At 51.4% G+C, this 25,561-nt stretch overlaps 7 protein-coding genes across 7 annotated transcripts; 3 read left to right on the top strand and 4 right to left on the bottom strand.

The window, feature by feature from the left end:
* Window positions 1-13: 13 nt before the first annotated feature.
* Window positions 14-2,466, bottom strand: BDW74DRAFT_181068 (uncharacterized protein; the record flags this gene model as incomplete). Its single annotated transcript, XM_073729908.1, has 7 exons — window positions 14-557; window positions 603-953; window positions 1,027-1,105; window positions 1,176-1,676; window positions 1,727-1,900; window positions 1,945-2,052; window positions 2,097-2,466. 7 exons carry the CDS (start codon window positions 2,464-2,466, stop codon window positions 14-16), a joined length of 2,127 nt encoding a protein of 708 aa, XP_073580945.1.
* A 1,042-nt stretch (window positions 2,467-3,508) lies between these two features.
* On the top strand, window positions 3,509-4,432 carry BDW74DRAFT_181069 (uncharacterized protein; the record flags this gene model as incomplete). The annotated part of the gene is made up of 1 exon (XM_073729909.1): window positions 3,509-4,432. The coding sequence occupies one exon, from the start codon at window positions 3,509-3,511 to the stop codon at window positions 4,430-4,432; it is 924 nt and encodes a 307-aa protein (XP_073580946.1).
* Window positions 4,433-5,832: 1,400 nt separating this feature from the next.
* Window positions 5,833-6,605, top strand: BDW74DRAFT_181070 (uncharacterized protein; the record flags this gene model as incomplete). The annotated part of the gene is made up of 2 exons (XM_073729910.1): window positions 5,833-5,952; window positions 6,051-6,605. 2 exons carry the CDS (start codon window positions 5,833-5,835, stop codon window positions 6,603-6,605), a joined length of 675 nt encoding a protein of 224 aa, XP_073580947.1.
* A 969-nt stretch (window positions 6,606-7,574) lies between these two features.
* On the bottom strand, window positions 7,575-8,468 carry BDW74DRAFT_181071 (uncharacterized protein; the record flags this gene model as incomplete). The annotated part of the gene is made up of 2 exons (XM_073729911.1): window positions 7,575-7,949; window positions 8,040-8,468. The coding sequence occupies 2 exons, from the start codon at window positions 8,466-8,468 to the stop codon at window positions 7,575-7,577; spliced, it is 804 nt and encodes a 267-aa protein (XP_073580948.1).
* Window positions 8,469-15,982: 7,514 nt separating this feature from the next.
* BDW74DRAFT_181072 (uncharacterized protein) lies at window positions 15,983-16,797 on the bottom strand (the record flags this gene model as incomplete). Its single annotated transcript, XM_073729912.1, has 2 exons — window positions 15,983-16,449; window positions 16,515-16,797. 2 exons carry the CDS (start codon window positions 16,795-16,797, stop codon window positions 15,983-15,985), a joined length of 750 nt encoding a protein of 249 aa, XP_073580949.1.
* A 925-nt stretch (window positions 16,798-17,722) lies between these two features.
* BDW74DRAFT_158816 (uncharacterized protein) lies at window positions 17,723-21,953 on the top strand. The gene is made up of 2 exons (XM_073725374.1): window positions 17,723-17,996; window positions 18,042-21,953. Exons 1-2 carry the CDS (start codon window positions 17,741-17,743, stop codon window positions 21,761-21,763), a joined length of 3,978 nt encoding a protein of 1,325 aa, XP_073580950.1. The 5' UTR covers window positions 17,723-17,740; the 3' UTR covers window positions 21,764-21,953.
* A 1,127-nt stretch (window positions 21,954-23,080) lies between these two features.
* Window positions 23,081-24,669, bottom strand: BDW74DRAFT_158817 (thioredoxin-like protein 1). Its single transcript, XM_073725375.1, has 3 exons — window positions 24,578-24,669; window positions 24,330-24,477; window positions 23,081-24,255 (listed from the first exon to the last, which is right to left on the bottom strand). The coding sequence occupies exons 1-3, from the start codon at window positions 24,654-24,656 to the stop codon at window positions 23,490-23,492; spliced, it is 993 nt and encodes a 330-aa protein (XP_073580951.1). The 5' UTR covers window positions 24,657-24,669; the 3' UTR covers window positions 23,081-23,489.
* Window positions 24,670-25,561: the final 892 nt, after the last annotated feature.

A 25,561-nucleotide genomic window follows, 5' to 3' on the forward strand; every position in this document is an offset into this window, starting at 1 on the left:
CTTTACTGAGAGTCTAACCATCCAATGCCCCAGGTGGAGGCCCCTCAAAATCATCTCGGGTTGTATGCCCGTCATCAAACTCATCATACGTGGTCCGTCCGTCTTTCGGGCTACCATCCGGCTTCTGCTTGCGGGGAGGAACCTCATCGTCAAAATCATCATAGGTAGTCCGTCCGTCATCAGGCTTTTGAGGACGCTCATCATCCTCAAACTCATCATCGCCCTCTTCATGCCACGGCCTCTCAGTCCGCTCGACGTAATCCCAGTCATGGTCAGCGCTAATTTCCCCAGTCTGGTGTCCATCGGGACGCTCGATGTCGATGAAGGTGTCTGGGTGTTGACCCTCATCTTCCTCTTCGCCACTGTGGGAGTGCGTATCCTCGCCGGAGACAGGTCTATCTTCAGGGTAGTCCCCAGACACACGCGCAATGTGCTCGAACTGAGCGGCGAGATCTTGCTCCTCTACATGGGACGCGCCGTCACTCGTGGTCTCATCCGAAGGGTCTCGAGCTACCTGCAGCCTGTTGACGACGTAGCGTCCTGTTGGTGCGTGGACGCTATAACTTGTCAGTGACGAACTGGAAGGGGGGCTTGATACTTACTTCGAGTACTCGAGATCAACGATGATATCACCTCGCTTGTTGAACTGCGGTGTGCCGAAGCGGAACACCCCCTCGCCGGGGAGGAACAGTTTGTGCAGTTCACCCAGCGATGTGCCAAGTTTTGCAGAGACCGGCTTGAGCTGGTCGCTGAGCATCTTCGTGACACTCTTCTTGTATCCATTCAACACAGGCTGGACGGTGTCGTTGTATTGATGCACCTTCTGGGGGCCGACTTTGACCGTCTTCGCAGTAACAGTGGGTCGGTGTGCGTGCACCTGGAGCCCACCACTGCGGACGGCCTCGAGCGTCAGAGGCAGGTGCCATTCAGTCTTGCTTTCGTGGATAAAGTACCTGCGGGACTAGGTCAGTGTGTAGCTGTAGTTGGGAATGCGAGACTTGCGGCTTTGAAAGTCCTATGTCGAACACGATTTTGTACATAAGGGTTCCTTTGAGGTGGATCTCCTTGCCACCGGGAGTGAAGGACAGATCTGTAGAGGATGTCGCTACATGCAGTATACTTGTTAGACAAAGGCTCAATAGTACCTTGCTCCACCAAACTGGAGAAGATCTCACCTTCTTGGTTAAATCGCCACGGAGGCTGGTGCTGACGACTGATGCTCTCGGCCTTGTGCCTGTTCCCCTGCCACGTCCAGTGCGTCTGGCCGTTTGTCGCCTGCTGCTTCCATGCGAAGTAACTATCGCTGGCACGACCATGGTCGCGATTCTTGCCTAAGACATATTTTGGCTGGACGCTCTGTACTCTGGCTTGGTGAGGCGGCGGTGGTTTCTGGGGAAAGACTTCGGTCTTTTGGTTAATCTCCTGTAGGACGGACAGTAAGTAGTGCTTCCAGAAGAGGTCTCGGTTCATGCAAAAGGCCGCATCGCCATCTGTATATGCGCCGCGACTCGATAGACTTCCGTACCCTCGGCGTCGACTGGCGTCAGTGTAGGTCAGTATCGCCAATGCGTTTTGGTCAAGCCCGTCTGTCTCAACTGTCGGACGGCGAGGGTCGATCCAGGGATAGGGCGCGTAGTCAATGACCGCTGGAGCAAAGGTGCCCACCCAGTTACGAGCTGATAGCCAGTCAGTCATAGTATAGATAAACATTTTAGAGGTTACTCACGAGATGACGGCTCTTGTCTGGTCAGCGACCATCCAATCACATTCAGCTTTCGCTCGTCAGCACTGTTGAGCCACTCGCTGGCAAACGACTTTAGGTTGTTTAGGGTATCAGCAGCGAGCGTTCGTCCGCCGAAGTAGCTCTTGCCCGCGTCGAAGCCACCGCCGGCACCGACGTCTACATAGTCAGTCAAGGTCAAGCAAGGCGCTAGGCAAGCTCACCAGACGCATCGAGATACAGCTGAGCGAGCTCAAAGACCGAGTCGCGGAAGCCTTCCGAGCTCTTGTAGACGGCATACTTGGGGTCGTCCCTACTAAGTACCTTGCTTGCTACCTCACATAAGCATAAGACTTTCACAAGTGAAGTCGCCTACCAATCCTGGTCTTGAACACCAGCTTCCAGCCGCTAATGTTATACTCATGGAAGCTGTCTGGAGCTCCTGGCCCCGAGGTACGAAGATGGAACCTTCCGCGGTGGAAGGGAAGAGTGAACAGCATCTGGTAGGCAGGGTTGCGTTCCTCAACGTGGATCGAAACATGGGGGGCTTCGACCTCGGCCTGCTTGATCCATTGTCCCTTCTGATCATTCGTGCGAACTGCCTCCCTGTCCCTTCGTCCCCAGGGCACAGGATTTGGGTACATGAGCTTGAAGTTCCTGTTGATGAATCTCTCGCTCATGACGAAGACCTGGTCATAGGGGCTTGGGTCAGTCTCATTGACCCGGCTCCACTGGGCATCTGGCATTGTGGCAAAGAGTGAGGAAAATGCAAGTGTAAAGAAAAAAAGAGTTGATTGCAAAAGTGAACGAGATCTGCTTCTCAGAGGCGAGAGTTGTTAAATAAATAATGCAACCGTCAGAGCAAATTGATCGAATACCACCCCCCATCACACTGAGTCTAGATGGCTGGCTGGACAACATTTCCTCATCGGCGTGGCCGCGTGATGGGGGAAAGAAGACCCAGCCAGCCATTGCAATAGCGACCCCTGCAACGAACTGTCTGCGGAGACCGTTCTCGACGCATCTGGTTAACTTGCAAAATCCGGGGGTCTAGACATTCTTCTGTAGCATCGGTTGGAAGCAGTGCGCGATCTGATGGGGTAGTGGTTCGTCCGTTGTTCCCGGTGGCTTTCTGCAGTACGACAGCAGTTCGTGGCCGGCTAATGAGATCGGGGCCCGCTGATCGTAGAGTGTAGCGCCTTCAAGCTTCATTGGCTGGTAGATACCGGGGTATGAGGTCTGTTCAGCTGCTCCATCTTCAAGGAGGGCATCCCTGTCGATAGTTGCATGCGTATAGGCTGAGATAAAACTGCGGGGTTAAGGAGGCACCCTTAGACTGACTGATCGTGAAGATTGTCTAGACAACTGTGCAAAGTTACTGGGAGAGAAACAAGAAAAGAAAAGTACAAGGGCTTTCCACGTGCAGGTACCATCAGAGACGGAAGGAGCCACCACTGCCCGGGCCTTGACTTGTGCGTCAGGTGCGGCCATGGTCAACTGGTTCCATTGTTCCTTCACGACATGGTAGACTGAACAGAAGGGAACAAAGAAGTATTCCAAGTGAAAGTAGCAATGTGCTGCTAAAAGAGCCAGCTGATCAGATATTCATTGTTAACGCCCACATGGCCTTTTGTCTAGCTGTGATTCTTTATCTATACCCAGGATCCTTTCTGCACAGCCCTACACCCTTGGCTGTAAATAAAAGCAACTTTGAGCACTGATACAAAGAGCTTAGACATCTACACAAAGCAATCACTTGTCGCTTTCATGCATCCCAACAGGTCACTCATGATAGACTGCGCTCCCCAAGTCCTTAAAAAGCAGAGTCAAAGTACCTCCCACCCGCCCCAACGAGCAGATCACCCAAGTAACCACTGCACTTACGTCGAGCGCGTTACCGTGCCTACCCTGCCCAAAAGCAACAATTTCTATTCCATCTGGTACGTCTACTCTACAAACCTCTACCATACTAACCCCCCCCCCCCCCAGGTCCCATCACCCACCTGCACCGTGTCCACTCCCAGTCCCAACCCCCGCGAAAGCTCAACCTCAAGCTCAAGTCCAAACTCAAGCAAAATCACCGTCCCCTATCGCGCCGCCGACTACAGCCCCGTCAGCACCGAAACCCTCGACATCCACCTCGCCACCTGCCACGACCGCCGCGGAAAGCCCGTCCCACGGTGGGTAGTTGTCCTCGCGCCGTCGCACACCCCCATGCACGTAGCAGACTGCAGTTTCTGCCACATCCTGGCCGAGCTGAAACAGCCTCCATCCCCATGTGCACCTGCACCAACATCAAACTCAGCATCAACCGGCTTAATAACCTACCGCGGCGTCCTTCTCCAACACAACCGCCCCTTCGACCACCCCCCCTTCTCAACGAAGCTCGCGACGCCGCACAAAGTCGGCATCGTGCCGCGGTTCAACCGCGTCGACATCCTGCGCATCGCGGAGAGCACGCTGGGCAGCTGTGCGAACGCGACGCAGCCGTGGGCGCGCACGTTCCTGGAGAAATTGCAGGAGGGGGATTTTGTGAAGCCCGGCATGGCGGCGTGGTATATGCGGTACTGTGAGCCGGTGAGTACGGAGCTGGAGGGGTTGGAGAGGATGTTGGGGTCTATGACGCTTGAATCGAGGTGTGAGTTGGATGAGTTGATTGGGAGGATGAGTTTGGAGACGGACGGGGAGATGGAGACGGGTATGGGGAGCTAGTTGATGGGGAAGTTGAAAGGGGATACGTTCGAAGATACTGTGGTGAATAGGTACCTAGGTACCATAGTAGCTCTGTTTTTATCAATAGATATTGGTGGTTTTTGGACATTGCTTTCTACTGTAAACGATCTTCAATTCTGCCCAAGACACGGATTTAGGTAGGTAGGTAGGTAGGTGCTCTCGGGTAAATAGCCCTAACTTTGAGCTATCCGGCAGTGTTCTGAACTCACCTCAGGTACCTTAGTAAAATAAAAGGACGTCTTGATGCTGTCCGCCGCGCATACATTTCCTATCTTGACCTAGGTAAGTGGTAACATGGATGTTTATTACAGCCAGCTACTGTCAATAACAGAAAATCACCGAGAGAAAGGGGTCGACTTCGTGCAGAAATCGTCTATGACCACCGAGTCCGTATATCCTGTGACATGGTCACTTCCAAGCCCCAGCTTGAAGTATTTCAAATGTCCTGTCATGTTCCGGTCCTACCGGTCCAGTAAGTCGTCGTCTACTCTTCTTTTGATGTCATGTCCTTTTGACACGTATTAATGCATATGCAGTTCAGCAGTTTGTGCGCCTATTGGTGCGGAAATTGGGATCAGGGCTGAGGCTGAAGCGAAGGAATCTGTGCAGAAGATGCTCGGAATCGAAGGATCGAGCAGGATCTGCAACCTCACACAAGATACGTGTAAATCAGTGCCATTGATCAGAGTCTCGCCACTTTGGCCTCGATCTTGCTCCAGCCTCTCTGCGTAACGGCCACTTACCTGGCTACCTAATGAACGCTGTGGTTGGTCAGCCAATGCATCGCCAGACAGGATTTCCGGTATTCTGCGCTCATGACATCGTCGATCTTCGCTTAGCTATGCACTCATGCCTAATCTAGGCATATATACGGAGTATTGACTTGTATATATGGATAAATACTACCCAGACTTACATTACAGACTTCCTGACCCTTCGCCACCACCGCTCAAGACCAATTTAATTTATAGCCCTGACTAGTTTAAACAGCTACAATGGCTACAACCTAAAGGCAACCCCGAAGTCAGCCCATCCTCCAGGATTGTCCATGCATGCATGAATTCCTCTGCGCATCCAGTAAATGAAAACATCCCGGACCTTGACCATCAGCCCCAATCATCCCTGCACCCAGGGTTAAGTGACGTGGCTGTGCGATCTTTTGATGTATCATAGTATGCCCTACAGTTACGTTCCATGAGAGATATAGTGCTGCCTAGGTCTCGTCCAGTTCTTAAGTATGCAGCTTACTCCCTCCTGGACATGAATCTTTTCGACTACGCTAGGTACGATTTTTTGTCCAGTATTCTTCGAAGGCCGTACTGAGGCTTACGAACAGACTACCTGTCCTACCTAGTGCTTGTATAAACAAGGCATCCGAAATGAAGTCTACTCTCTTCCAACTTCCACTTTTCCTCGCGCCCATCCTTACATCTGTCTCAGCCCTAGCTGTGCCGAGGACTGCAGCTGACCATGTTCTTGCTCTTGAACAACGCGGTGACGTGAGTCCGCCTTTCCATTAAGCCACATATGTTGAAAATAGCTTTTCCAGTCCTCCGTCAGTTACATAGTTTCGTTGATTAATAAATTTACACTTCAGCATCCCAAGCATCACGAAGATGCCCACGCTTCTGACAAAACTGCATCAGTCAACACCGAGTCTGCTGCTCCTATCGACACGACTGGTTCGACTAGCACTGAGGCTGACTCTTCCTCCACCGGCTCTCTCGACATCTCTGCCTTGGCTAGCTTGCTCCCATCCATTCTCCCTCTCGACATGACCAAGTTGACTAGTCTCATTGGCTCTACGAACTCTCTTGACCTGACTGGCCTAGTTGGCTCAATCTCCTCTTCGATTCCTATTGATGTAACCAGTCTTTCCAGTTTGGTTCCTGGTCTTACCTCTGCTGTTTCTACTGGCTCTTCTGGCTCCGATGTGTCTGCTTTCACGGATGCCCTTGGGTCTACTGGCTCCACTGGTTCTGCTTCAACTGCTTCTACCAGTACTGCTGGTTCCACCTCCTTGACTGATGCGGGCAACATCGAGGACTCGGACAATTCCGACTATTTGGGTGATCTAGCTGGCTCTACCAACTCTTCTGGTTCCGTTGATTCGTCTTCTATCAATGATGCTCTTGACTCTGATAAGGCCTGAATATCAAGTTTGCCTCATTACGGCATAGGCAATAGATGCCTGTCGCACAATACCTACCATATGTTGCTTCTGCAGTTGTTTTCTGAATACCGATACCTAGTAGTTTTATTGAAGTTTTGTGATTTACGAATAAAATCTGATTCTTTCTTATCTTCCCCAATTTTGATTTTTTTCGGTCTTAACCCTAATCTCCCGCGTCCGCAGCTGCAACTGCAGGGAGAACTTAAGGATGAGCCCAACTACCTCAACGTTCTTGCGTACCTAAGCAGCACTATACTCAGGCGGGTAGGTAGTACAGCTTCATAAGAATATAAAGCCTGGGTCTAAAAGCCCCCCTTCCTGGCTGGTCCGGACATTGCTGTTATACAAGGGTAGGGCTAAGTGATCTGCTAAGGTTACACTTGGCGATTCTCCGGTACTTAGGGTAAGCTCTGAATATAACTAACATTGTCTCCTAAGATTCTGCCTTTTGAATTTCTATCAGTTACATTCAGTTCAACTCAATAGGTCCTCAGTTTCACGGCCAGAGCTGATAAGATCTACCAGTAGGGTAGGCTTGGCAAGATCGCGTCACATTGGAAACATATTGAAACTGACTAAAAGCTCCATCAGTGCCATGCACGAGATGCTCCCCTTCACTCAATGGCCAGAAGTAAATCAATTGCGGAAGGAACGTCTTCCAATACCCCAATCTAGGACGTGAACTCGAGAGTTTGAGCACACCTAGAATCAACTACCTAACTATGGTATCCATACCTTACTTGGTAACGAGTCCATCGAAAGGCTGATACGATCAAATTATGGTATCAAGTCTTCATGACAACATTCTTGACGTACAATCCAGCAGATCGATTTCCTCAACATTAACTCATCCACCTGCATTCAAACCTACTCCAAGAGGTCAAGAAACGCCAACAACCGCCCCATCCAAGCCGCAAAGCTAGGCATCCTCTCCATATTAATCACATCTCAAAACAGCTTCTCGTGCGTCCCAATTTTGCTCCTCAGCGACCAGGCCATGGCCGACTTGGCCTGCCTCTGCACCTGCAAATGCCAGGTCTTCAAGCGCGGCTCGCCGTGCACAACATGGCCCAGGTCAATGCGGTAGTTGTCATCTGACCAGATAGTGCGAGTCTTGCCGGGGGAACTCTTCGTCGTCAGAGCCTCGTAGATCTTCTTACCGCGGGACTCGAGGAGCTTCCGGAACTCGTTGATCGGGATGAGGATGGGTTTGTTGAAGCCCGGGGGTGGTTCGCTGCCGTTGGGGTCGGAGGGGGTAGGGGTGCTGGGGGGTGGGGGTTTCTTGTTCGACTTTGATTTGGATTTGGACTTGAACGGACGGCGCTGGAAGTTAAGTATTTGTGTATTAGCACAGGCCAACTATACTACAGTCCCTCCTCGTCGGAGGTAGCCGTTTGAGAAGAACAGACTTACCCAGTAATACCAGGCGAGACCGCCAGCGACGAGGACACATCCAGCAGTAATACCAGCCGGGGACGTGGCAAGCGCCCACAGCCAGCTTGCAGTACTAGTTATCGTTGTCGATGCCGTTGCCGTTGCCGTGGCTGTTCCGGTGGCCGTGGCTGTGGTCGTTATTGGGGCTGCCGCGGTGCCAGCAGCGGTGACAGCCGTGTAGACAGATGCAGAAGCAGAAGCAGTTGTCGCTTCAGCGGCGGCTTCTGCAGCTGCAGCTGCCTTTGCCGCTGCCTGGGCAGCCGCAGTGGCGCTCATGGGCTTGCATAGTCCTTGGATGCCACTAGCTATCACAAACCCCGACGTGACCACGAAAGCCGTGTCGAATAATACCGTTCCTATAGCAGCGGCGGCAAATTGGGCGAGGGGGATGGCGGCGACGAAAGCCATGGTGGGCCTCGCCCTGCCTGGAAGCAAGCAATGAAGAGCAGAACCAGGCGTACGGCCGTCGACAGGTCCAATGCTGACGGCCACGAGCCCAATGCGTTGATGAGAGATGTCCAAGAGAAAGTGTCTGGGCGGGAATCAGTGAGCATTATATAGGCGAAGCTAACAATTGATGGCCATGACGTACCCTAAGCCGCGGGCTTCATCTTTGAGGTTTGTAGTGGGCGGGCTGAGCGTTTGACGGATCAGGGTGAAGCAGCCTTTGCTCGCTGGACCAGTAAGCACGCCTCTGCGGACATCTCGATGAAGCACCAAAGGCTGTTCTGTCCCTTGTCAGTGGCGTGTATGATTGCGATTAGCCAGCATTCATTGTCCGGGCAAACGGGCAAAAGCTCCGAACTGGATCTCAGCCTTGTTCGGCATCCAACATCCAATCATGACGCCCACATGTAGGAAGGTTTTTTTGCTTTATGCTCTAGGTTAAATTAAACTTGCAAGATGTTCTTCAAATTCAATTGGCCTTTTTGCGTGTCAATATCCGTCAACAACCGTTATTAACCGTCTCTCATCGAGATCCTCATAGTATCTGTTAACCCGATCCTGCAGAGTTCTCTGACCTCCGATGGAATATTGTAGATACTCAATGTAGGGGTAAGAGACATTTTGGAATGGAAGGTAAGATCAGTGGGCCTATAGATGGCTGGGGATATGATCAAACTCGGGGTTTCTTGCTGAATTTCATACTGTAGGGTAATATCCAGTACTCACCAAGGGAAGGCTAATGCTCATAAATGCCTATTTAGGTCTGGCCAGCATAGCACCTGAAGCCAATAGATATGATCCCGTATACTCCAAGTACGAGATAGCCAAGGACTAACCTGTGCCCCAATCACTACCATAGCCGACTGCCAGCGAGCCACAGCAGGCTGACTTAGCAAGCTGCTTAAGGTATATTCCACCTATACAATTACGGTAGCCCTTCCAGGATGTCAGCGGCTCGGCTGCACATATAGTTAATACATGGTAGATATTTCCGGTCGATTGCCTAAACTGGGCGGTTTGGTCCTGGTCCATAGTCCTTAAGCAGGGCAAGTCGTGTGGATAGCCCTAATTCTCCGCAGCGTCTTCTGCAAAAATCTTCCGGTCTACAACGATAGCTCCTCCGGCGTTTTATTTTTAAAGGGTTCTTGTACATAGATACGTGAGGGGTATTCTCTTCCTGCTGTTTTCCCTCTTACGGCCCCTCGTATTTCTACGTCTCCTAGTTTCACCGCGATGGAGCTTATCCTTCGCCGCCTGCTTTTGTTGCTGATTATAGCCGCTCTAGCCTCGTCAGCCCCGGCATCAGTCAGGTCAGTTTCGATAGATTCCAGTAAAAGGCAAAACGGTGTAAGCACGAACTATCTCACCTTGCCCTTTTCTGTTGGCTTTTCCATCCTCAAGCTGTGATGGGACAAACTAACAGACTCAACCCATCAGTTACCCGCGCTATGTCATGGCGACAACCAGATAACCGGACGGTGCATCACTTCCCCGGGAGCTACTGAGACTGTCCAGGATCCCTCTCCTTCAGGCTCATTATCCCCCGTCCATCGGACGTACAGCTCGTCTTCAACTAGTAACTCCGATCACAGCCTCCATCAACGCCAGGACTCGGTACGTCGCGCTCGATCCACCCAGACCTTGTCACCCCTACCTTGAAGCGCGACCCTGAGACTTGATTGACACAATTCGGTTAGTGTGCCTTCCAGTTCTGCGCGGCTCCCTTCCCCCCGGTTCAATGCGAGAGATATGGTTGCGGAGCTTGTAAAAGGACGTCGGCTTTATGTACGGCACCGCGTGCCAGTGGATTGGAGGGACGCGGTTTTGGCTAGGCCGTGAGATTCTAAGGGATAGACGCGCCGGTGCAGTCACAGCCATTCAGGTACTTACTTACCAGGTACCCACTTGCTAAACAGAGTGGTGTAATAGTATATGGTATATCATCGGATGTCTCGGGGGGCAACTATAGCCACACAGAGCGTACATACAACTCAAGATCTAGCTCCACTTATCTGGCTTGCCACTGCACACCCTTAGGTAGAGGCGTTGGTCCTAGAAGTACGCAAGTCATTACGCTGCGCGAGGTTATCTCATAATGGACCGGTACCTGCGTAACCCTTTTCTAGGCCCTGTGGCACCTACCCTCCCCCTTTCATCGTAAGTACCTAGGTACCATATTTAACTGGCCAATTCCCTCCAAACAAGGTCATCCATTCCATCCATCTTGGCTCTGGCTATCCTCACATGCACCATAACCCCAGTGGGTAACCTCAACGCCAGCATGATGGAACTTATATTAATCCCCCTGACCCTTCTCGCACCAACCCTAACCCTGGCTCTACCCCCTGTCCCTGGCGCGAGCAAGACGACTCTCATCAATGCCTTTGAGAAGCGTCAGTCGACGGTACGGCGTACTCCTTCCAACCCCGCCAATATAATTCACTACAACATCAAGCTAATTTATGCTGCTCAATAGTGCCCCGAACTCATCTGCTACTACACCGCAAGCAACTGCAACACCGTCCTGGCGTGCGGAGCCTGCGATGGGATGTTCTGCACGGAACCTGAAGGGTCGGAGACATATGATGAGGGCCTCGATGCCTTGGACGGTTCGGATCCGAGCTCCAGTGATATGGTGTGATGTATATGAATGGTTAGATACTGTTTTGGAAGGTTAGGGGTTCAGGCATCTCCATCTATTTCAAAAATAAACCGGTTCTGCGTAACCTGGTCCTCCAGCTTATATCGCCGTGCAGCACCCCTATACCCACTGTATCCTTGAACAATATGGTATTTGACTATCGACCATAGCCTGCCCAGTCCTGAGCTTACCTGGGCTGTCTTTCCCCGCGCCATCACTTCGATTCTGGATTCACACCGGTTACCCTACCCTACCTCAGCATATTCCACCAAGCTGAGCGCACATTCTCCCAACCCCACCACAGATTTCTACATGATGAAGTCCATCCATATAGAAAGGTAGAGTACAGACTATCATACCGTCTCTTCCTGTGATATGATACCTCCCCGTATGCAACTAGTATGGTGAACCAGCCAATTGGGTCAGGTGTGTGGGTTGCCCTGTCTACCATAGTTCTTGCTGCATCAAAGAAACATCCCAATAAACGGGTTACTTCTTCTCTCTACCTATTTGGATATATCTACTTTTAGAACATGGTCAAATACACCGGTAGCTTCACAAGCTCATCACATTCACATGGCTGTGGAGATACCATATGATTCCACTTAGGCCCTCTTTATAAAGTCAAACTGTCTTGCCAACGTCATTCCCATTATTCACTTATCGGGCTACCTTACCTCCATCATACCAACGATGAAGTCTACCACCCTTTTCCTCCTCGCATCAAACCTACCACTAGCCCTAGCCCTGGCCCTCCCCACCACCCCAACCATCACCAGTTTCAATCTCAACCAAGACCTCGATCTAGACCTTGACCTTAAACTTAACATCAGCCTCCTCCATGAATTCACAAGACGCCAAGGAGGGGGCCAAATCCCCGACCTCCCTAGCCCAACCCCAATCACGCTTGTCCCGGTACGCGCAACTCAACCCAGCCCTAACCCACTCAACCCCTGTTCTAGTCCACCAATCAAACCGTCCAAACTAACTAACACCGGTACCATCTGTACAGCCAGCCATGGGCCCCAAAGCCAGATGCTTCTATACCTTCGAGGACCAGCTTGTCTATTTCTGCGGGGATATTGTCAGCGGCTGCGGGACGTGCGACTTTGTCTGCCTACGCTGCGGTGTACAGTTCCGAGGCGTAGCAGCATTGAGGACGGGGATGATTCTTAGGTGTGCTGCAGGGTACGGCGTTGGCACTGCTGAGGGTGCAATGCGGGCAGTGATCTCAGGAACGGGTGGCTGTTGGACTGGAAATGGTACCATAGCTTGCTGGTTGGGCGGGGGCTCTAGGATGGTTGGATCAGGATTGGCGCCGGCTTTCCAGTCTGCGTTGGATGCTGCCTACCCCGGGCAGAGGCATGAACTCTCTGCTGAGAGCTAGACTATGTATTCAAGTGCTCCTTCTACCTCGATATCCCAAAGTTGGGGTTGTACGCAAACATAGCTAGCCATAATCCGGTATGCGTGGATGATAGCCCTAACTTCTCTACTCCGTTCCCCGTCTTCGCGTCTACCCCCCTCCGATCAACAAAACCACCACAAACCCAGTCCCTGTCAATGAAAACAACCTGTACACAGTAGAATCACCCCCAACAAGCAAAAACTTAAGAGCAAAAAACATACAACAGCTGGGATTCGCATGTGGTCACCCACCATACTACTAACCAGCCGGCGTGTGGCTTAAGTACGGCTGAGCGGACGGGAAGCCCTGTTCTCCACACCCTGTGGTCGTATGTGCTTGGTTACACTGTACTATAGTTGATATAGGAAACTAATAGCGGTGAGTAATGAGGTAGGCTATAGACAGGGTAGGCTTATATACCCTGGGGTTTTAGACCGGGGCCGTCTCAACTCAGCCGCCTTACACGGCATCCACTAAAGATATAAGCAAGCTCTAGCATCAATAATCTCATCAAATTATCTGTTAGCATAGGAATAAATATTCCCTTTTCTAAGTAAACTGAACTAGGCTAAGCCCATTCCACTGGTATGACATAACAACCAACACTACCAGTACTACTGTACGGTATGGTAGGTGTATGCTGGTACTAAATCACTTCCAGCCCAAGCAACAGACTGAGTCGGCAACCCGTATCCCTCCAGGGCACCAGTCACTGCCGTAAGGTCAGGACATGCCGCCGAGCCCTTTAGTTTCCAGGCTACTTAGCACAATACCCCCTGTCCCCGCGATATCCAGTGTAGCAGTAATGGCCTGGGCAGCAGGGGGTCGCAATTGTCGCCAGTACAGCATCCGTGCACGTACGCGACCCAGTCTGTGTGCGTAGGCAAGTGCCCTTAGTATTAGTACTATCACTCTTCAAAATATTGCGAAGCTCCGGAGACCTGGGGGTCCCAGGTGAGGGTACTAGGTACGTACTCTTTGCCTCTGTGAGGGGGCTGCTGCCCCTGCCATGATCATTAAGGTTGGCCTGGGCCTCAATGACCAGCGGAGACTGGACAGCCTCGTCTTTGTGCCGGAGGCAGCAGGTCCAGCAGCTATTCTGTCCCGCGTTTACCAGATCAGTGATTCGCGGGGCTCGGGTTGGATCTTGGGTCGTACCGGACGCATTTTTGCGATCTGTTAAATGCGGAAAGTGTATTAGTACTCAGCTCAAGCTCATGTCGTATTACAGGATGATCACGAGAGGAATTGGACGAGATGTAGATGGTTGGGATGGATCTCAGTGTCAGCATGGCCTACCATATTTCCAGGACAAGCAGGCCTCCCCTCAAAGCAAGACCGGAGACATGCGGAGTCATCAATGATCTCAATCTCCGTCGGTGTAGACGAAAGACGTTCAAGCTTGGCATTGCCAGAGCAAGGGAAGGCACGTAGTGAGGAAGGGCACGAAATGCATCTTGATAGTACCCGTACTAAATCAATGAGGATCAGGACGATACCAGCCAGGGAATGTAATCTTGTCGAAGCTGAAACTATGAGCTTCGCAGCAGTACTTAAATCCCATTACTGCATATGATGAAGTAAATATGACTGAGGCCAAGACGATAGCAGGTGGCCTGCTTAGTCTCCCTTATTGAGCGAGAGTGTTGCATGTCCTCTTCCGCGAGATTCGGGTACCGGCCACTGCCGGTGGTGTGAACCCACCCATCAACCTTATTGAGTCTTTCCACAAAGTGGGACTCCTGTCCGTATTCTGAGTGGGGGCCGGTATATTTTCTCGCGTCATTAACGTGGCACCGATAATCTCGAATTTGGACTCGTGGCGTATGATCCGGGTGGATGCGTCTATGAAAGCGTGGTCGGGAAGAGGTGTGGTTGGAAATGAGGTATATTTGAACGACACTAGTAGCAGAACAGGATGAGTGAATAATTTGTCTACTTTACCAAGGCACATTATTTCGATGTCTATTATCCTAGGTACATCATCATTTAGCAAAAAACCTGAATGTAGAGCAGCAATAAATCACGATCAACTGGAGAGCTAAATCTCTCCGCCGTAGAAAGTTTACCCAGAACGCGATCACGACCACAGGTTCCTCATGAATGCAGCGATAGTTGTCCAAAGCCCTGTCTTTTCCGACTGCGGAACTTCCTTCGGTGATAGGTAGCTGGTGCAAAATATCCTTTTCGGCCATGAATATCATCCCGAAATATCGCCTCACATGTCACTGGTAACCCTAGCCAAGCTGGTACCTTTGCGGGACTTTGGAGAGCCATCTCACGAGTGCACTCTGCTCGACGCTTCCACTCAACATACCGGAGCTTGCCCGACACCGATCTGAGGAGGTGCCGATCGAATACCTCCTGCGCTCCTGGCTCGCCGGGCTGCAACTTCGGTCTAGTCGGCCATTTGTCGACAACGGTGTGCGGTTCTTTCCGGACTACATTCATATGAATCTGTGTACTCTGGAACTGGCAGTAATCGGCGTAGCTAAGAAGGACGAGATTAGTACGTAGCGATCCTATGATAGTGCGAGTGCGAGTGCGGTCCGTGGGCATGAAAACTAGATAACTCGAAAACATACCAGTTGAAGGCTTTATCGTAGTGCGTCAACATACCCAAGCCAAGCTCGTATTTCTGCATTGTCCCCACCATAGATCCCATTACATGCTTTTCCATAGGGAGGAACTGTTGGATGTGCTCGGCTGCTGCACGCTCCTAGGAGGCCAGGTCGATGTTTCTGCTCGGGTCACGCACGACTTCGTCGACGGCGTTCATGAATTTGGTGATCAGGGTCGCATGGGGGTTGTCTCGGGGGGAATGGAGCAACGGGATCGTATAGAAGATTGTCTTTGGTAATCCTAGATAACCCAGGTCTCCAATCTTTCAGACCTGGGTTTCTCGCCAAGTATTAGCGGTAATGCTTCGCGTCTGCAATTGCCAGTTGGGGTTAGATTGTGGAAATCATGCCCGTCCTTACATCTACTCTATCGTAAGAACCCTCTTTGAGATGGTTGCGGAGACTACAAGCATCAACTTGTAGCGAGATGAACGAAACATCCAGTGTGCGAAGACGAGTCAAGAACTTTCCGAGCTCAGCGCGAAGATGGTAGTATAGCTTTTCGTAAAGGTCAGCCGTGGCTGGTCCACTCGATGTGGTACAAACATCGTCTGCAGACCATCCGTTCAAGGGGTCTGCATTATAGCGAGGTTGCCACCTGTGATCTCGCCGGAATAGAGTTCTGCAGATATGTCATCGTCTTGATTCCAATCATCAATGATCAATGATTCAGGTAAACTCACGGGTTGGGGGATTGAAAGTCTCGACGTGAAGCTCCGAATGGGAGAAGCAACCCGTCGTCATAAAACTTCTCCGTTGCGACCCGGAAGGGAGGGGCTGGAGGCACATGAAGCGCTCATGGTAATCAACGGCTTGCGGTTCCAGCAGGGTTGCTGTGCGCATCTGATGTGCGCGTTGTGCTGTCAAGCCTGCGGGGTACTTTAAGGCGCGGCAAAAGGCTGTTCCACGAAGACTTGGAGAGCAAAGGCTTGAGGGAGCGCTCATAAAAGACCCAGGTCCTCGCAAAAGTGGATCTGGGTTCGCCGTAATATGGATCGTCCCTGATCTTATCGCAGGCGTCTTGAATTAATGGGCAAACGAGATCCTGAACGGTGGCCATCTCGTCTTCACGTACTAGAGCTGAATACCAAAGGTGGGTAATGGATTCAATGTCGGTTTCTAAGATACTTCCAGCCTGAGCAATATAGAGTAGGATGAAATTGCGAGCTACCACATCAATGTCTCGGTCATTGAGTGTGAATTCCAATGAGCCGCGAAAGGTCTCCGGAAGCTCGCCGATTGTCTTGACCACGTTGCGAAGGTCCCCGGAAGCTGCAGCATAGAAGTAAATGTCTGTTTAGTACTAAAAACTGTAACAGAGTTTGGAGTACTTGTACCGGCGAAGAGAAGACGCAGAGGCTCGCTATGGCTGACGCCCTCGTATGATTCCAGTTTGAGGACATCGATGGCCGGAGTGTTGCCCCAAAGAAACTTCTCGGCATTGGTTTGGCTTTCGGGATTTTTGGGGGCCAGCAAGTTAATAACGGCAGGTTTGGCTGGCTTGGGTGCCTCGTTAATCAGATTCTGGGGCTGCCACTCGGACGTGTTCAAAGGAGACTTGCAGTCTTCCTTGTGTTGACGCCAATGGGCCTTTTGGCAGTCACGACCGCAGTACGACATGGCCGCATTATTAGAGGAAAGAAGTCAAGCACAGCACGATTAGGAGCAAAGGAAACTCACGGCAACGAGATGACAGTTGCTGCAGATGTATTTGGCATTCTCTTCGCAGCCGGTGTTTTCGCTGCTGGCGCAGGAAAACCCGGAGGTATTCATGTTGGCTCGCTTGAGAAGATATCAAGGAATATGCCAGAAAGAACTCTCCTCGTTCAAGAATGAAAAGCCGAAACTTGTTGGAAAGACAAAAAATGGGACGGGGATGGAAGGGTCCGTGGGTCGATGCGAAGAGAAAGAGGGAGAAAAGTCTAGAGATGGCTTCAACTAACACAAATGTGATGTCGTCAAAGGCTGTGACAGGTTCACCAGGCAACGATCATGCAAAACTCATCATGTCCAATTCACATCTTCAGTAGCTCGGCACATCATTTTTGAAACATCCCTGGGCTTCACTGAACCAATTGTTTCCTCCTAAAATATGACAACTACTCCGTAAACAGCCGCATTTCCACCCGTAACCACCACGGGATCAAGAGAGAGTAATTTCTGCTGCACTAGGACCATTTGTATGAGCTATACTGACAGCAGTAGCGCACGTTCTCACATTTAGGCGAAGATTCTCTGTTCCAAGGGCTATTCGGTCTGTCCGCCGCGGCGGCGGTCATTGCGTATGAACGATGTTCTGCTCCACCTTTATAAGACGGTCTATACAAGTTGGTCCAATGGTAAATGAAATATTGTAGGTAATTGTGTCGGACACCCAATCAGGTTAGCAGCTATGGTGCCTAGTCATAACGTTTGCTTCTAGGGTTGCAGTCATAGAGTTCCTTCAGCCGCGTGAGTCACGGCCAGCAACAAACAGAATAAATCATCTTCTCCTTCCATCCCCCCATCATCTTCTTCTTCTCCATCTATCATTCCTACATTCATTCTTCCTCTAGCCATCATCATGGAGCAGGTTAGGAAGACTTTCTTCAGTCCGCTGGCGACATCCAAGTCGCAGATCCGACAGATCCTCCAAGATCTTCCTGTGGGCTCTGCACACCCCTTCAGCCCCGAGCGACTTCTTCTCTGTCGGACAGCAGCCGGTGTCATCGAAATTGACATCTCTCCATACCCAGAAGACTACTTTTTCAATGCCGTCGACCTAGGCGAGCTGGGCGAGACCCTTTTGAAGCGAATGGCTGGCTTCCAGTCGCATCTCGGTACGTTTGACTCCCCTCTACCAAAGAGCACGCTGACTTTAGCAGAGATTTTTGACGACTTTCAGATCATGCAAGCACCGGCCCCTACATTCAAGATACCGATCGTCTCCGGCCAAATCACAATCTTCGCCGTGTCCGAACGAACGCCCACCTACTATGATTTCTGCCTTGCGGACGCCTCGTGCAACACTTGTTGCTTCAACGCGACAAAAACCTTTCCAGGGATCAAGCATAGCGGCGATATCAACCATAACCGGGACTTTCTAGCCCACATCAAGCTCGACCAGGAAACACTCACAGAGGAGAAAATCTGCGTCTTCATATCCGGCTACCAGGACACCCGGATTACGAGGTTCCTTGGAACAAATCCGGCTTTGCTAGTTGCCGACCATGTCGATAAAGCGCTCTATATCATTCCGGTACCCTTGGACGCCGCGACAATTGGAGAAGCGACCATCTGTTGCCCGATGGTGATCAAGAAAGACGGTGATTCTTTGATCTGCTCCATCCTACCGACGGCAACCACGGACGTAGAGAAAATGTGCTCCGGTAAGAGCCTGAGGAGCGCTGCATTTCCGGAAGCAATCGAGCGCGCTGATTTTACGATCTCTGGGCCTCCGGGCCGGGCTCCAACCGGCGGGTTACAGGGGGTTGATACAACCGATTCGATTCACGAAACAAGCGCGAGCCCAGCGAGTTTGTACAAAATCAAAAAGGAACATGCTATAATCGCGACGCAGTCAACCGATCTCCCGTCATTTCTCAATTCGAATAACTCGCAGATCATCCGTTTCGGGACGGGTATTGAATTCCAACTCTCAAACGAGGAGCCTACCACAGAACCAGCTCCAGCCGCGGTTGTCCTGCCCTGCATATTTGGTGCGCAGCTTCAAGGTCCAATTCTGCTGGCAACCGGGGCCGTCCCTTCCAATGTCCCTTTCGCCGATGAAAACGCCCTCCGAGATTACTATAGCCAACTCAAGAGTGCCGTGGTGATCGTCGACGAACGAATGACAGACAATGCCCGCAATCTCGCAACCGCCTACAGAATCAACGCACTGTTCATCGTGCAATTGACCGCAAAGTCTCAACCTAAGAAAACAAAAGAGCTGCTGTCCTTGCTGAATAACGCGAATATCAACGCTGTAACAGCACTCGCAGGACCGCAGTCGTTGGTCCTAGTTCAAGTCGGCGACCGATATTACTTCTATCGAGGCGTTGCAAATCGAGAACACCTCAACACGGGTAAAGTAGAGTTCGGCGCAGATGTGACGTCCACGATCCAGTCGATTGGTGTAGAAACCGTACTAGTCCCAGGAATTAAGCGAATCGTCACCATCGGCGAAACACATTCCATCCTCCTCCCATCTTCAGGCCAGCGAGTCCAAGTCCAAGACCTGGAGAACCTGTTTGAAGACCTCTCGGTCGACCAGCTCCATCACCTCGAAGGCGACATTTTAGCCGCAGTTCCCCAGCTCCAAGTCCTTTTGAACCAGAAAGACTTGCAAGCACTCTCCAAGACCCTTATATCTGCATTGTCGGTGAAGATCAACAACGAGGCGGCTCCGTTGAGAACTCGGTACACCAACTTTTTAAAAGAGTACGACAGGACAAACCCTGTAGCAGTGAAAACGAAGAATCATATGCTGGGGCAACTGAGGAAGATCACCAAGGAGATGCAGACGGTTCTGGAGCCGCTGATTTCCAGCCTGGCGAACATGATCTCTTCCCAAACGACTTCGAAGCGAACACACGATCTGCAGCGACTGGTTCGCCAGGCCCAGATCCAGAGCAATGTCGATGCCGTCAAGTCCATGACGTTCGAGAAGCTCGCCGGATACCTAGAAACGTATGCAGGAGAAATGGGCGTCCTGCTGCTGAATATCCAGACAGATCCCTACTGCCAGCTACTGGAGGATCTCAAAAGCAATGCTCTCGACGTCAACTCATGCTGTGATCTCGATCCACGAGTCCTCCATCTTGAAGGCTTCGATGCAGGAATCATCATCGAACAATCGCAAGGCGATCACGACGGCCCACTCGCCAGCCAGTCCGGACCCTCCCACCCAACTCTAGCCCTACCGTATTTGAACCAGGAATCCGGAACCGGCTCGATGCTAGCCTGGGTCTGCTGGGACGAATTCGTCAACCTCGAGAGCCCCTTTACCATACGCTGGATGGAGAAATGCAACGACGCACACATCGCCGCTCTGCGAATTATGATGCGCTCAACGCTCAGCCAGGCCGTCTCGTCCCGAGACCACAACATGCAGCCCGGCGCTCCGGAAACAGGCCAGCTCATGAGCGCGCTGCTGATGTCCGCCATGTCGAAGCTGGCGGGCATGAGGAGCACAATACCTGTGGAATCCAAGGACGCAGAAGATACAGTCACAAGACTGATGCGCGGCCTCTTCGGCAACCTGCTCACGATCGCCGGCTCGGGAGTCCGCCCCCTCAGCATGGTCTGGCAGCTCTTCGGCCTGAACTTGCAGAATGACCTCCCCAAGTCCAACGCCGACTGGGTCTGGTACGAAACCGTCGTCGCGTTGTACCCGTACACCGGGTGGCCGCGCAAACAGTTCTACGCGAACCTGGAGAGGCTGCTGGACAAAGCGATCGTACATGTCGTGACGACGAACGAAAATGTTTCGTCGGTGAAATCGAGTCGGACGACGGAGATGGTTCGATACTGCAAGCTGCGGAATATTCAGCTTCATCATTCGCGAACCATCATTACGGTTCTCGTGCGCATGCTTACCGCTACGGCAGACGGGGCTGATGCCGGCGGCGACATCGCGGCTCTCTCAGCGCGTCTGCTAGAACACCTTCCGCGCAAACTGGAGAAACAGAGTAGGGGGTACACCAGGACGATCCAGTATCTCAAGCATCTTGCCGCGGGCGGCCAGCGCCGTCCCATGAACGACCTTGTGATCGCGAGCACGTACACCGCGCGCTCCGCAGGGTTTAAAGAACTCAAGGCACAGGTTTCCGAAGCAGTCAGAAGCCAGGACTGGAGCAAAGCGAAGAGTCTCTGCGGCCAAATCATGGACAAACACGCCGCCCTGGCTGCGTTATGGGCTATCAAGCCTGAGGTGCTGAAGGTTCAGAATAAAAAGGCCTACGACGAGCTTCTGGCTACGGACTTCAGCCAGGACATTGACATGGATGCCACCACGCAGTCCAAGGACCTCGCCACCCTCTGCAGCAGGATCTTCTCCGATGCAGAAATCTCGCGTGTGCCTTGGCAAGTTGGGAAGAAGGGTGAATTCGGCCCTGACGAGAGCATCGAGACCGAGCCTTTTGACGAGGCATTCGTGCATGAGATGCTGACGGGGGAGAAGGGGAAGAAGACAACACCTGCAGAGCCTGGCCCGTCTACTGCCTTGATCGAGTCAGGACCAACGTCTCTGGCTGAAACGAATCCACAACCCTCGGCGGAAGACGACTTCGAGCAGTTCGCGCCCCTACTCCGGTCTAGCTTCGTCACGACCATGGCCAAGAACCTCTCCGCGGATGATGTCTGCCGTATCATGAACGTTCCAGTGTCCACGATGCGTGTGTTTGTCAACGCTCTGAATCCGGAGTTTCTCTGGGAGGATCTAGGCGCGAACTTCCGGCAAGTGATTCTGGGGTTGTTGGAGAATCGGTCGAATCGAGAGGGCAGCTGTCCGGCTGCGAGGTTATTGGATTTGGGGGATTGTGGTTATAAGGAGACGAAGACGCTGGATATTGAGATGGAGATGGAGATGGAGGGTGCTTTTCCTTGATATGACTGTGGAAGTCAGGTCCACGAATTAACGATGTTTACGAGACTATTCTTCCTAGTTGGCTTTTGTTAGAATGCTTATTAGATCAATGATTGGATGATGTTTTGATACTTCTGACTTCCTCAACCCCAAGCACCTTGAATATTTTCGAAGAGACGGGCACCTTTCTATACGCCGTAGATATGCGCTGCATTCCTTATGCATTTGAACCGCTTGTCAATGAAATTTCATTTTCAAGAGCTGTCAGAATGTTCGATCTCGTTGAAGCGACTTCTATACTCCTAGCTGGTTTCGACGAGCTGTCCGCACACTCCCTGTACTGTCCGGTTGATATTGAGAACCACATGCTGGTAGGTAGAGACATTGACATCGACGCCTCAGGAGGTGCGGACAAGGTCGTGGCATGAGACCTCCTGGGGGCTTGCAGCGCGCTGCCACATGCACTGTTCGGAGTCTTTGCTCTAGGAAGTCCAATAACGCTCGAGAGACCTCGAGCAAACCTCTCCTGTCATATTGTCAGCGATTCCAGTAGATGTCTTCTTGCGATTAAGGTACGGAGTACACCGTCAGGCGTCAGGACATCAGGATGCCTACTCGTCTGCGAGCAGCATGGTATTAACCAATAATGCTACGGTACGGTTAACCATAATACCAATCATTCAGGCTATCATTGCGCCGCGTTCTACTGCTTATCAAAGCTCAATCAATTGATTTATCATTGATGGGTATCATCTACCTAGCTAACGCGGGAGCCAGATATCGATTGCGAGGTTCGAGGCCCAGCTAGGGCAGTACCTTAGGGATCAACAAAGGGCAGTAAGAGCAAGCAGCCCGAATCGATACGGCAGGAAATTTGACAGGGGTGAAGAAAACAATGGAGGCTAAGCAATTCTCGAGCTCAACGATAGACCTGGAGTCATCCCGGGCGTCGAGCGTAAAGACAAAAATTGGGATCAAGGGAAGCAACGCGAAGGAAAGCAAAACAGAAAACGAACAAGGCCTCAGTGGATGGTTTTAAGATCAAGCTCCTCGCTTTGCGGGAGTCAGTCTCTTCCTATCATATGTTTAACATCCAATAATCTCATCATAGACCTATGTTTATGAAGAAGAAAGAAATCAATTTTTCCCGGTCAAGATTTTCTCCCTCGCTATCCTGCTCACGTAATCACGCCCACCTTCCTCCCAGCAAATTGGTAAAAATGTACGTAAAATCCGGAAAGACACAATCTTCCGCTCCGTCCATTCCCAGCCATAAATACTTCGCTCATCGCCCGATCTTTAGACTTTTTTTTTCTTTCCTTTCTTCGTGCGGCGACGCAACTATTCACCCGTGTTGCCTGGACATCTACAATCAGTGATGTAAACCAGGTGTCTGTTGCGTCACAGAAGAAAGGAATTGCACGCCGGTTCTTACTTTATTGGTCTTTCTGATTTTTTCTTCGAGGATGAGACCATTTGGTTTGGGATCGGACATTACACTCTGAACTTCGAGTCTTGATGTTGATAAGAAGTTTCTTCTGAGTTTTCGTAGATTTGGGTCTGGATCGAGTCATGGGCTCCGTAGCTCTTGTCGCTCTACTGCATCAATCATTGATAGCGATGAATATCAGATTTTTTTTTTCTATCTTGACTTTCGTGTTCCTTGTCATGGTCATTTGTCATCGTAGTCTAATTATGCTCCTACTCGGCGCTCCCAGCCCGCTGCTATGATACTGTCGCCGGCGCATCATTCGCCCTGCCCATCGCCAATCTTCTCCAGCTTGCCCATCTCTCTCTTCTCGCCGGCCTCGCCAAAGATGCGGATCCTGTCCACGCGCGTCTTCTCCCCATCGCCGTCACCATCCACAACGAAAATGTTCAATGAAAAAACCGTCTGGAACTTCACAAACCGCAGATCAATCTTGGCCGTTCCCGTCTTCGCATCCCAGTCGCCGGCCTCGAGCGTCACCGTCTGCACAGGAGGAATGTCATCCGCCTCATCAAACCCAAGCACATGCGAGCGGTTGGTGTACAGGTGAATCGTCTTGGGTCGCATCGGGACCTCGTCGTCGTCCTCGCCCTCAGAAGGCGGAAGCGATGTGATTTGCAGCGAGTGCACCTTGAGCGTAGACTTAAACGGGATGAAGAGCATCAGCTGCTCGTCGGTGTCGCTCTCAACCCAGTCCGCGCCGCCATCTTTGCCCTTACCGTTTCCAAGTGCGGAGGGCTTCGACGCTTCGAAGAGTGTCCTAGCCGTGCCGAAGTCACTGTCCCGGTTGAGTAGTTCCAGACCCTTCACGTCATATTCCTCCGTTATGTCGCTGTAGCCTTTTGGGGTCGCGGCTCCGATCCATGTAGCGCCGGAGGAGGAACCTTCAGCAGCGCCTCCTGAGGCTTCGCTCTTGCCGGCTTCGGTGGCCAGTTTTCGGATGACTTGGTTCAGTTTCGTGGGGTCCGCGCCGCGGATGGTGTTTGTGACACGGCCGCGCTCGAAGACGATGAATGTTGGCATCCTAGCAGGATTAGCTTTGGAACCCCCCAAACAACGCAGTAAACCATATGAGTATCTTATTCGACGGGGACGTACGCTGTAACGCCATATGCCTTGGCGATCTCCTGCTGCTGGTCAACATCGATCTTCGTAAAGGCGATCCGGTTCGGACGCGAGAGCTGCGCGGAGAGCTGTTCGTAGACAGGAGCAATTGCGTGGCATGGTCCGCACCACTGGGCGTGAACTAGACAGGGTTCTGCATTTCAGTGGTTGTACTTCTGCTGATGAAACCTGGCCAAGGAGGGGTGAGGAGGGAAGGCGGGGATCAACAAATAGGCTCTTACAGTCTGCGACCACGAAGGTGGAGGAGCTCAGGAGGTTGTTGAATTGCTCCCTGGAGGTGATGTTGATAGGTTGGCCCATTTTGACTGTATTGAGGAGTGGTTTAGAGAGGAGAAACGAAAAAAGTTGGGGAGAGTTGTGTTGACTGCTTTGGTCTGGATATGTCATCAGCCCCTCCGCGGTGAAGAGCCCGCGGTGTCACCATCGCGCCCAGCAACAACGGTATTATGGTCGAAGGCTTGGTGGGCGAGAATATTGCCCTGGGATGATTATACATGGTTCACCTATCGAGTCATAGTTACAAGTTTTAGGCTATGACCAAAATTTTCTTATGGCCTATTCCTGTCAATGGTATATATTTGCTCTGAGTATTCGTAACTGGTTGGCACTGGCCCTAGCCCACCATTTCGTGGGTATTCCATTCCCGCAGAACGGCTCAGAGCATCCGATGTTCCTCTATAGACTACTAGATATCAAATTCTTTCCATCACGATAATTCAGATTACTGCTATTCTGCTATCTTCTCAGCATAATGGAACAACTTAGAATACTTGCCCCAGGAACAAGGCACCAAAGCTTAGACCGCCTTCCGTAATGAAAGGACCGCGGCTTGCGGTTCTGCCATCCGGGGATCGAGTTTGAGCTTTCTTTGACCTGAATTCTGCTCCCCTGCAGTTTCAAGGTTCATTGTCTGAGCCCATTGAAGCTAATCCTGTGCAGAATCAGATTTTATACCCCCTCATTACGAGATAACCTTCGTACCTTCTGCCTTTCACCGTTTATTCAAGTGGGACTTCAATTTATGCGTCGTCTGTCTTCGTCGCGGCTGCCACTGCTGAACTCAGCACGGCCACCGCTTTCTCGACCCCCCCGACAGCTCCCCACCCTCACCTCTCGTTTGCTCTCATCTGCCCCTCCTTCTCCAACTCGCCTTAATCGACCTTCTTCCCGCCGCTCCCCCCTTTCCCAGACATCAAAACGCTACT

This window comes from Aspergillus multicolor (assembly GCF_047715735.1).
Source record: "Aspergillus multicolor strain CBS 133.54 unplaced genomic scaffold BDW74scaffold_25, whole genome shotgun sequence".
Lineage (NCBI taxonomy): Eukaryota > Fungi > Ascomycota > Eurotiomycetes > Eurotiales > Aspergillaceae > Aspergillus > Aspergillus multicolor.

What these genes read in the sequence shown, in the direction of transcription:
- BDW74DRAFT_158816 (XM_073725374.1), top strand. Translation starts at nt 17,741, where the DNA reads ATGGAGCAGGTTAGGAAGACTTTCTTCAGTCCGCTGGCGACATCCAAG. An exon ending in TGGCTTCCAGTCGCATCTCG is followed by an intron (nt 17,997 to 18,041) that starts GTACGTTTGACT and finishes TGACTTTAGCAG; the next exon opens with AGATTTTTGACGACTTTCAG.
- BDW74DRAFT_158817 (XM_073725375.1), bottom strand. Translation starts at nt 24,656, where the DNA reads ATGGGCCAACCTATCAACATCACCTCCAGGGAGCAATTCAACAACCTC. An exon ending in CACCTTCGTGGTCGCAGACT is followed by an intron (nt 24,478 to 24,577) that starts GTAAGAGCCTAT and finishes AACCCTGTCTAG; the next exon opens with TTCACGCCCAGTGGTGCGGA. An exon ending in AAGGCATATGGCGTTACAGC is followed by an intron (nt 24,256 to 24,329) that starts GTACGTCCCCGT and finishes TAATCCTGCTAG; the next exon opens with GATGCCAACATTCATCGTCT.